The 12191-nt window shown below is 40.2% G+C and overlaps 1 protein-coding gene across 1 annotated transcript; it reads left to right on the plus strand.

The window, feature by feature from the left end:
* The first annotated feature begins 726 nt into the window (after positions 1-726).
* On the plus strand, positions 727-1422 carry LOC112092394. Its single transcript, XM_024168488.1, has one exon. It carries the CDS (start codon positions 727-729, stop codon positions 1420-1422), a length of 696 nt encoding a protein of 231 aa, XP_024024256.1.
* Positions 1423-12191: the final 10769 nt, after the last annotated feature.

The following is a 12191-nucleotide window of genomic DNA, read 5'->3' on the forward strand; positions in this document are numbered from 1 at the left end:
GACGGCGGTATACGGTGGTTAGACGGCGGCGGGCAAGGGTGGACATGTCAAATCCGGGCTGCCCGAGCCCGAACCCGAATTTCTTGCTTGGACGGGCGGGAATTGGGCCGGCCCGCCCGAGCCCACCTGAATGAGTTAGCTGAGAAAGCTCATACTTGGACTGGACCGAGTGCTACTGAGAGCACCAGTAGGTCCCGACCAGTTGGAGTTTATCAATTAAGAGAAGAGGACAGCCTCAAGGCCCAAGTTGAAACTTTGACAAAGCAAATTGAGGCCCTCAAAAGTAAAGATAGTAAAGGACCCTACATGAATTCGGCTAAGCGTTACTAGACCTAGGATCGAGTGTGAACCTCATGCCTTATTCGGTCTACTCATGAAATGAGAGGGGTATACGAGGAGCAGTGCAACGCTCTTCGACCTGTTGGGAAAGTGCCGGAAAATTAAAGTGAGATCCTGGAGCACTTGACACAATTGAAGATCAATCTTCCCTTACTACACGTGATCAAGTAAGTGCCGGCCTATGCCGAGGTTATCAAGGATCTGTGCACCATAAAGAGAAAGCACCACGTCAAGAAGACTGCATTCTTGACGGAACAAGTGAGCGCGGTGATTGAGCAGAAAACACCGCCGAAGTATAAGGATCCAGGTTGTCCTACCATTTCTTGCCAGATCGGGATACATGAATTCGGCTAAGCGTTACTAGACCTAGGATCGAGTGTGAACCTCATGCCTTATTCGGTCTACTCGCAATTGGGTCTTGGAGAGATTAAGCCCACATCTGTGGTTCTCCAACTGGCCGATAGATCCATTAAGAGACCACGGGGAATAGTGGAAGATGTTTTGTTGCAAGTCGACAAGTTTTATTACCCCGTGGTTTTTCTTGTCTTGGATACACAATCCGTGGTGGATATGGAGTCATCCATTCCCATCATTCTAGGAAGACCTTTTCTTGCCACGGTAAACGCACTTATCAATTGCAGGAATGGTCTCATGAAGATATCTTTCGGGAATATGACCCTTGAGGTGAATATTTTTCATATTCAAAAGCAACCACATGATGACGACGAGTGTCACCAAACATTTATGATCGACACACTTGTCGAGGAGGAGGTTCTACCGCAAAGCAACTCTGAAGATCTTGAAAACCTCCTCCAAAATTCTGAATCTGAGAGTTCCGATCCTTGTGAGGTGGCTACCATTGCTGCCATTTTCAAAGAATCACAGGACAGAGGAACTAAGTTTGGGTCACCATGTTTTCAGGAGCTCCCAACAGAGGGAGAAAAACCGAAATCATCCACTGAGGAGGCTCCAACAGTCAAGCTAGCCCAACCACCTGAGGGCTTAAAACATGCATTGTTGGGAGATGAAGACACATTCCCAGTCATCATCTCATCTAAACTCGATCCATTGCAAGAACAATGATTGATCGACATGCTGAAAGAGCGCAATTCTAGGATCAAGGTAAAAATGAAAGCGGCTCATGATAAGCAGATCCTAAGGAAGAATTTCGAGCCGAATCAACGAGTTCAGCTCTATGATTCCCGTTTGCATCTCCACCCCGGTAAGTTGAGGTTGCGGTGGACTGGCATGTTCGTAGTAAAATGCATTTTTCCCAATAGTGCTGTCGAGGTTGAGGACCCGACCGATGAGAGAATATTCAAAGTAAATGGCCAGCATCTGAAAAATTACTTAGAGCGGGTGAACCAGGTTGAAGAGATCATTCTCGACGACCCCGTTTACCAGCCCTGAGTAGTTTGCTCACATCTCATGTATCATATTTTAATTTTCTATTTTCTTCGTTTCTTTTTACATTTCTTTTGTTATATGTGTGTTGGAGAATCATATCAGGAAGCTCAAGTTGTGCTCATATGTGGAATGCTCATCATCCAGGTGTCTTCTTTCTCTATATTTACATAATTTTTGACACTGAGGACACTGTCTGATTTTGGTTGGGGGTGGTGGGCATATTCATGCGTAAGAGTGATTTTTGTCATGTTGATATTTGGGTTAAAATTTTTGCAAAGTTGTCTGAGTATGATTCAAAATGATTGGTTTGGGTCAATTTTTACTGTCTTGGTTGCTAAGAAATGACTTCCAGAGTTTCTTTTTACACGTGCTAAACCTTGTGGTAAGATAGATGTTAATGCATGTCAGCTGAGAAAATTCCCGAGTTTAAGGGCTTGATTTTTAGTGAGTCAAGAGAGTAGAGAAAATGACTTTTGAACTTTCATTGATCTTTTGAGCTGGTAAAATCACTATTAGAACATCATTACATGGGTAGTGGTATGCTTGGTGCATATGCTTGAGGGATGGATTTTGGGTTAGATAGGAATGATCTTATGTAATAGAGCCTCATTTATTATTTTTCAAACTTTTACTTGGTGAATTTTTCAAAGCTGCATGTGTTATGGTCAGTGGTAAGAAGGTTATGGCTTTGGGCACACACACACGACTCTGGAGTTATGACTGAAATAATCTTAATAGTATCTTTTGACTTCTCATTGACAATTTGTTTGAAATACTCAGGTGACTAAGCGAGTTGAGACTTAGATTTTCTTTGTGACATGATTTCTTTTGCGCTTGGATTGCTAGAGACTAGCAATAAGCTGGTTGGGGGTTGTGATTAGTGCATGAAAATGCACCATAAATACTGCTTTTGATTTATGTAATATTAAAATATTTAAGCTTTAATTAAACAATTCCACTATTTTTATTCATAATATTTTTAATTGGAATTTGTCTAGTTTTTGCTTAATTATTTACAGTGTAAAAAGCTACACAAAAATAAGCCATGAAAGCCATGTTTTCAACCATCCGGAGCCAAGCCTCAGTCGAGCTGCACCAAGCCGAGCCAAGCCACTATCTCTCTCCGCGTGGGCCCCAGCTCTCCGCCTTTCCCCACTATTTCTCCCGCGCGTCACCAGCATGCCAATCTCTCAGCGCGCGCATGTCTTCCATGTAGCCATCAGCGCGCGTTAAAGCGTTCCTCCGCGTGGGCCCCGCGACTCAGTGTGCCAGCCTGCTCCTTTCCTCCGCGCGCGACATCTGTCCCATGAGCTGTCTCCACTCTGACCGCGCCAGCAGACTTCCTCCACTCCGCGCGTGACACGTGGTGCTTTATTCCTTTGATCCAATCAAGCTTTGACACGTGTCCCTCCGGCGCTGAATCCGAATTCCTTCCCCAAAAATCAGAGCAAATTACCAGATTTCTTCCCCAAATCAAATATGTGATTTCTCCTAATTTATGTGTAATTTTATTTTGTTTCATTTTCTTTTGTAATTTTCTAGTTTTACAATTTATTTCCTTATTTGACAGGCAACCTCTGAACACTATAAATAGAGGGGTTGGCCTAAGGTTTTAGGAAGATTTTGATATTAAACTTTCTGTCGTCTTGCTGTCAGTCTCATATTTTCTCTCTAGAACTTGTGAGAATGTTTTGCAAGATAGGCTAGAGTTTTCTTGGTGAGGTTAGAGATGAACTTCTGTTGAGTGACCCAATTCGGGGTTTTGATTCCTTGTGCTGTAAAGGTCAACATCCGAATAAATTAAATCTCATCTATTTTTCTATTACTTTTCAAAATATTGTGTGCCAATTTTTATATAATTTCAGTCACGCTTTTCTTATGTAATTCTGTCATGCAATGTTTTGTTATTCAAATTATTTTACAAATTGTCTTTTACTGCAATATTGTCAGATTGATATATTGTCGATTTTAGATAGCTTGTAATAATAATATTTCTGGAGTCAACATACAGATTTAATTTATTCGGTTATTTAATATTGTGAATCAAAACTTGGATTGGTGAACGAAACATTAGGGATTCTCGACACCTTACCGTTTTTATTATCAAATTTTCTTCATACAAATTCTCTCCTTTCTATTTTATTTGCAACAAAATCTCAAAAACTATTCTTTTTCTTTAATTCACTTTTCTCTAACGCTCTTATTTTGTTAGTCTTTCTTGTTATTTTGTTATCTCTCTGTGGATACGACCGCCATTCTATGCTACAATTGACCGCTTGTGAGTATCACTTTTGGGCATTAATTAATGACCCCAAGGGGCAAAAGTTAACACCGACTCTTCCAAAGAAGAAAGGCGAAGAAAAACTTAGAAAATTTTATGAAATTTTCTAAAGATGAACGACTCCAAGGGGTAAAGTCAACAACGACTCCTTTAAGAGGGAGAGGCGAATGCATAATGAACAAATGAGCAAGGTATGAAATCTACTAGCTTTTCATAAAACATAAATGAAAATAAAAAGAGGTTCAAACCAATGTCATATTAGTTACAGACAGCAAAAAAAAAAAATTATTTCTCTTCAAGCCTCACCGCCAACCGCCGAGTCATCACCAGGCGGGGAAGAGTTGTCGTCGCCAGCAGGAGGAGGAGCATCATAAAGGAAGCCCAAGTCCCACTCAGGATGCTCTTGTTTTATCAAATCGACGATTTGTTGACCAGCGGATTGAAAATCCTTCGTACGAATGTCGATGAGCTCCGGAGAAGCCTTGAACTCCTTAATAATCTCTACACGTTTGGCATCAAAAACTGCTGCGGCCTTAGCTTCGGCTTCTTTCTTCCCCTCAGCAAAACGTCTCTTTGCCGCCTCAGTTGCTTCTGCCAACTTCGTCTCAGATGTATCTACCTGCTTTGTAAAGTCCTCAACTGAGGCAGTCAGCTTAGCCAGCTTATCTTCCAAACTCTTCAATTTGGCCACGGCCACATCTCTCTCCTCGGCGGCGTTCGCACACTTAGTCTTAGCATCGTCGAGAAGAGAGTTAAGCTCGGCCTTTACGATGTCCATCTCTTTATCCCGCTCCTCAACCTTAACTAGGTTGAGAAGGTTGAGAATGGCAAGGATTAAGCCCTGAAAAATTGGAGGTCAGAAAATAAGGATACAAGGCGGCGAAACCAGAAAAAATAAAAAGGCAGCTCGATCAGTGAATTTGGAAAGAGATCTGCTTTCACTGGCGATCAACCAAAGAAGATTGAGTGGTAGCAACCCAGTGCGGCTCGAGGAAAGACTCATATAGAGCCTGGAAGACAAGGGAGAAGTGGGGGGAAAGTTTCAGCATCGCCCCAATCTCGGCATCAGAGACGTCCGGGACTTGGAAATTAGGATCCCTACTTTTTGCTCCCGGGATAAGCACGCGTTCCCTCGGCGCCAGAAGAACGTTTACGTCAGGAATGGGGACTGTCGGCGTCCAAGTTTCTACCACCGGCGTCTTCTCTTTGAGCATCTTTTTTAGCGCAGGATCCTCCTCCGACGTGGAGGGGACCCTTGTGGCTTTCCTTTTCCTCGGCGCCTGAGAAGAAGAGCTAGCTTTCTCCTTTCCCCTAGAAGGAGGTTGTTGGCTCGGCGGGGGCTGCTGGCTTAGCTTAGACGGCTAACTGCCGAGAAGCTGGATCCTCAAAGATGCCATTTCTACAGAAACGACGAGACAAAAATATAATCGACGCTTGGATAAACAAAATGTCATTGTAAGAAAGGCAGTGGGAATAGGGGTTTACCTTCGTCGCTTAAATGGAAGTATTCACGGACGACGTCGAGGTCAGTAGGGTCTGGGAGATCGAGAATTAGCCCGGCACTTCAAAGATTTACCTGGGTCAGGAGGGTGTCAATATGGCCAACTTCGGACGGGAACAATAAGGCCTTCTCAATCCTCGTGTAACTGTTTCCAGAGAACTTCGGCCGGTCCTAACTGACTGTAGGATAAAAGACTGTCAGCGTAAGAAAGGAGAAAGCGAAGTAAGGTGAAGAAAGGGAATCAATGTCTAACCCATGTTCCCAAACGAAGCCTGCACCTTCCTTCGGCGGGGCAAGCGGTCGTCAGGATGAAAATTAAAAGGTCTGCGTATCATAAAAAACATGGGTTTCCACCCATGTGACGACGAGGGGATGCCCAGAATTAGCTTGCCAAATCTGGGCTGAGATTTCCTGTGCCCACTCAGAAAATACCACCCCTCGCACTTGGCAACATGGCACAGTCTGTACATGAATCTAAACTCATCCAGAGGAAGATCCATGTCAAACTGTTGGTTCCACAAGATCCAGGCGCCAGCAAAGCAATACCAGAAGTTTGGCGCCAGTTGGGCGGGGGAAATGCCGTAAAAGTGGCAATAATCTTTTATGAAGGGATGAACCAGAAGGGTCATCCCAGCAGTAACGGCCCTGGTATAGATAGGGAGGAATCCAATTGGGGGCATACTAGTCCTAAAATGCATGTCTGGGAGGAGGTATTTGAACCACCTCCCGTCGATGCATCCTTCCTTCATCGCCCGGATGATGTCCTTATTCCGGACTCTCGACGCCACGGTGTCAGCTGTGAAGGAAGGCCGATCCGGGTCTCCACTTGTAGCAGCCAGCGGGGTATCCACCAGAGAAGCGGCGACCCCACACATGCTGCCACTTGTAAAAGGCCTCCTATCGACGTCTTCGTCGATCATTCAGCAGACGCTGTCATAAGTATCACTACCGTCGTCGCCTGGGCCGGCCATATGTCCCTCAACTTTCCGTAACAGTGAGTCGCAGTCTGATGAGGAAGATGACCATGAAATCTCCGCCATAGAAGGGGAGTCTGGTCGTACAACAGACGGTTCCTCTCGAAGGGAGTTTTTTGAGGCCATTGTTCTGGTAATGAAAAAGACAAGGAGCTACGTCAAAATCCTAAGTCGAGAGGTGGGAAAAATGGGCGGTTATTCTAAGCGACGACCATTCTAGACAATGACTACTGAAACACCTCAACATAACGCCGACCATTCATATGGAAATGGTGACGATAAATGCTCGTGACAACCAAGGTTCATCAGAACCCAGGAGCCAGACTCGCATTCAACTAGGAAGCAGGGAAAACTACCCTATGTGGGTCGAATAAAGCATAAAAAGCTACTGTCCTCTACATTTCGCATATCAACACCTATGATTCACTGGGAAAGCCAGTAGAATCATCCAGGAACGTAAATAAGCAACGAATAAAAAGCTTACCGATAAGTTGGAGTCTGGACAGAGTTTGAAACCGAGTAGCTTCACGATGCACCAAAGGAAGCAGGGAGCCCAAGTCGGAGATTCGCAGGGAGAAATTCAGGCAGAGTAACGGCGGTTCTAAGGAGTTTGTATGGAGAGAATGACTTCGGTTTAGGGGATATTTAAAGAAAAACAGGCCCTCGACCCCTGACCGTCAGATAAAGTTTGTGGAGATCCAACGAAAGGGGTAATTTTCCCAGATCGAATGACAGCGAAGCAAAGGCGAGAAAACGAAGGGGCGCGATCCAAGGGCTCACATACGTCATTTCGAAAGAAGGCCTCACATCAGCAAAGGGAAGTGACCGACGCGACGGTCGCGTTCCTCAAGAAAATCTGAAGCATCCAGACCATCATTGCGGGCGAAGGCTCGGGACTGGTTTCCCACACCTGAAGCACGGAAGGACGACCGAATCTAAGCTCGAGGCTGTTTAAAAGAAACCCTCGACCTGGGGGGTAGCTGTCATGGGGGAAAATATGGAGGACACGTGGAGGGAGGACAACATGACACGTGGCCTTAACCTCTCATCGTAAAGCAACAACCCTCGACGTCTGGGACCCATTTTCCTCCAGTCGTTTAGAGCCCGAGTAAGAAGCCCAACTTAGGGCGTTGACTTCTTCTGACGTCGACAGATCGTACCGTCGACCTTACAACATAGAAGTCCACTGCCAAGAAGAACAATTGAGCTAAAAACCACTGGCGACGGGGGGAATGCCCCTTGAGGGAAAGCCTGACGTGGCAAGCTGCGTAAGGGATGTCCAAAGTATAGGCATTAAATGCAAACCCTTAAACTGCCCCTACAGGGGACAGAAAAGGGTTACAGCTGTGCACAGAGCCGTAATGGGAGACTAATTGGTTGAGTGAATAGTGCGTAAAAAGTGATTAGTGGGCTATGGGCTGGGCCTAGAAAGGGAGACCACTTGAGTGCTCGTTCAGCCTATAGGAGAAAACCCCTCCAACGAAGGAAGCTCGGCTATAAAAGGAGAGAAACCTCATACGGAAAGAGGGGTGTGTGGATCTTTTCTAAGAAAGCAAGAACGAAAGAGCATATTGAAAATTGTAACATTCTCAAGAAGGAATAACAAACCATAGTGGATGTAGCTCTTCATTTTATAAGAGTGAACCACTATAAATCTTGTGCGTTTTCTTACTTTAAGTATTTTTTCTTATATTGCTTACTACACAAAAAATACCACAAGCACATCAAATTCCTACACATAACCTATACTTAAGCTGGTAATCCGACGAGAAACCCAGAGGTAAACCGGCCTGTTTTTTGTTGGCAAAAATCCACCGTCAACAATAGTGAAATTCAAAAAGTGAGTGTCCCATCTTGTTTTGTGAATTCCCACACTTTTGTTCAGTTAATACCGAAGATTGGCGTAGAAGAGCTAAGGATTCAAAGGAAACGATCTGTTTGTTGTTAAAATAATTTTGAAGTTATCTGTCTAATCAAACGAACATAAAATTCTTATTTTTATTTTATACATATGCACATTAAATTAATATATTTATAGTGGCTTGTTCAAAAGAAGTTTTATGAAAATTTTTTGAAATATACGATCTGGTCATATACTGCGTTTTTGTAATTTTTTCACACTATTTAGTTTATGAAGCCAATAGTATGGTTTTAGCAACTTACTTTCTGAATTTTAATTTTGGCAAGTTACCCTTAACTTATAAAATTGTTGCAATTATACTTTATTTTGACGATGATTGTGTTAAATTAGTGTCGATAAAACACATTTGACGAAAAATTCTAACATCCCAATTGAAATGTAACAAATTCTTCAATTTCTCAGCTTTTAATCCCCTAAATCTAATGAAAAATTTAAACAAATTTAATAAAATAAAACACATTGTAATAATTTGAGAAATTCAGAATTAATTGTCAAAATTAAATAGTTTGCTTCATAAAGACTCTAAAGAAACACGTCATCTTTTCATCAAGAGCGGGGGGTTTTTTGTGTGAGAAAAATATTGTAGAGAACCATGAATCATGATTCATAATCAGAGACGAATACATGAGCAAAACGTCCTCTTACTTATTGAGTTGTTATTGAAAATAAGATTATAAATGTTGAAAAAATATATAAAAGTTGGAAGAGGTTTAGGATGATCGATAGTCAAATAAAAAATAAATGTAAAATATTATTGTAACCCCAAAGTTTCAATTTTTGTTATCGTTTAGAAAATTCAGGTGTTTATGTTAGTTAATTAGAGTTTTTGGTGCATCAAAACTTTGTTTAGCAAAAACTATATGCTTGTATGGAAGGTGCATCAAAATTATTTTATGCCACTTATAATTTGCAGGTTGTCTTTCATAACATGCTGTTTATTATTTCGTATCATGCTGTTTATTATTTCGTATCCTGCATGTTATTTTATATAGTAGCATCAAAATTTTGTGTAAACAGCATAAATAATAGAGTTAGAAAAAATAATGGTTAAGCTTGAAATTTTCTCTTTTATTAATTCTAAAGTTTCGCCACAATTTTTTTTAACTCTTATATACATCCATTTCGTACACTGCTTCTTCATTTCTCTTGTCGTTTTATCTTCTCGTCATGAAACTGAACAACATCGACCGATATAAAAACCATTTTTTATCAGTGTTCGGTTAGTCTCTCAAAATCTTTGGTTAGATTTTGATTTATCATCTGAGAAACTGATGACATTGGTCGATCACCGAACCCACAAATTTAGTCGGTAGCCGGCCGATGTACAACCCTAATTTCTACTGATTTATAACAACTTAAAATTCTCTTTTGTGTGGTTCAATTAGTTTTTCTAATACTTTTTTCTCTTAATTTTCCCATTCTAGATTCATATCTTTTAAGATATCCTATCACTGAGGAATATAAAACAAGTAAGGAAGCAACGTGAGAAAATCGTTGAAATATCTTTATAATGGAGAGGTTTGGATGATTAATACCTTTAATTAAAAAAGATATTAATCAAGAATAAGAAATAAAAATTTAAACTCACACATTTTATAGAGTATTTGTCTCCTTTCTTGAAGAAATATCTAATGAATGATCTATTATCTTTTTTTTCCTTTTTGAAATCATCAAAAAATATTTTAGGAGAGAGAGAGAATGATAAAGGCTTAAGTTGATAAAAGCTTTGGTTGAGAATTTTTACGGCGGAGCAAGCTATTTTGCTCCACCAATAAAGACTGTATTTTTACCGTTTAATTAATATTTTAATAGTTAGATCTATAACATGAATAATTATGAATAATACTTTGTAAATTTTTAATATGAACCTGTATAAATTTAATTGTTAAAAAATTAATCTAACAATTAAAAACAATTATCCTCACCGGCGGAGCAAAATGACTTGCTCGAAAAAAACTCCCTGTATAGTTGTAAAGAAAAACGTCATCTTGTCATAAAAAGGGAAAAAAAAACGACAACAAAAACGTCATCTGCATATTGGTAGTGATTCTTTGTTATTTAGTTATTGAGCTGTTATTGAAAATAAGATTATAATGTTGGAAGAGGTTTTGTTTTCATCTGCATTTTGGTATTGATTATTTGTTATTTAGTTATTGAGCTGTTATTGAAAATAACATTATAAATGTTAGAAGAGGTTTAGGTTGATCGATAGTCAAATAAAAAACAAATGTAAAATATTATTAAGAAAAAATATCTTTTAGTTTTTCTAATACTTTTTTCTCTTAATTTTCCCATTCTAAATTCATATCTTTTAAGATATCTTATTACTGAGGAATATAAAACAAGTAAGGAAACAACGTGAGAAAATCGTTGAAATATTTTTAGAATACACAGATTTAGATGATTAATACCCTTTTATCTAATGCAATTATTTAATTAAAAAAGATACTAATTAAAAGTAAGAAATAAAAATTTAAATTCATATACTTTATAAAATATTTGTCTCATTGTAACCCCAAATTTTAGAGCCGGTTTGAAATTTGAATCCATCCGGCAAACAGCTCCTATATTTCTAGAAATGAAAATTGTGCAATTGTTCTGAAAATTGTAATTTAGCCCCTTAATTTCCTCCTCTTCTTAATCTCTCTCTTTTCTTTTATTCTTTTCCCTTTCCACTCCCTCTGGTCGAACTTTTCTCCTCCTCCTCTTTTCGGAAGCACAACCAACGCTTTATTTCCAGGGCTTCACCACCGAGCTTTCCACTGAGTAGAAGGCCAATTTTTGCAATGGAACTTTTTGGAGAAATGTTGTAGAGCTCTTAAAATTTTGAGGTTGTGTTTTCTCTCATGAACGATCTTAATCCGACATTTCCATATTGAAAAAGAAAAACCCAATTAATATGACTAGTTCCAATATTTTGTGACGTTTATGGATAATTATTAAAGCTTTCCTAATAGAATTTCTTGATTGGTGGCTTTATTTACTGGAAATTTTTCATGCTTTTGTGTGTTCAGTTTGGTGATTAATGGCGGTCTCTGCTTGGTTGTGGCATAGAATTTCTTGATTGGTGGCTTTATTTACTGGATTTTGGACTTTTTGTAAGATGGGAAAGTTTCATTTATTCGTGTGCGCAGTTTTCTGATTAGTGGAGCGTTTCTTTTGGTTGTGGCATAGAATTTGGGATTTATGAAGTGAAATTTGGATATTGCATTAAAATGGCAAAACATGTTAATACCGTTTTTCTTGAGGATTGGCTAAAGGGTATTAGTGGGTATGGAAGTAGTAATACTTTTAGCTCCAAAAACTCCGTAGCTTCATCAGCTAGAGGAATCATTCAATCATGGGCTGAGCTTAGTGACTCCTTGAAAAACGAGTCATTCCATTCCCACCACCTCCAAGCTTTGAAGTCCCTTGTTAACTCTCAAGCTTTACTCTTCATGTTGCGAATCCACAAGCAAAGCTTGTCCTTTCTATTATTTCCTCTCCAAAACTCTCCCTCCCTCATGAATCCTACCCTCTTTTGCTTAGGCTTCTCTACATATGGGTCAGGAAATCGACCAGACCCTCTTCAGCTCTCATCGATTCCGCTGTGGAGATAATTTCTCGTAACTTATCTGCTTTATTTGATCATAACAATATCCCTTTCGTGTTTTCAGAAGCCGTGTTGCTTTTGGGTTCTCTTGCTTTTGTGCGCTCGGTGTCTGAAAGCTCCAAAAGAGTTTGTTTGGAGTTATTGTGCAGGCTGTTGGAAGAGAAGTATGCACTTAT

This window comes from Morus notabilis, unplaced genomic scaffold (assembly GCF_000414095.1).
Source record: "Morus notabilis unplaced genomic scaffold, ASM41409v2 Scaffold436, whole genome shotgun sequence".
Taxonomy (NCBI): Eukaryota; Viridiplantae; Streptophyta; class Magnoliopsida; order Rosales; family Moraceae; genus Morus; species Morus notabilis.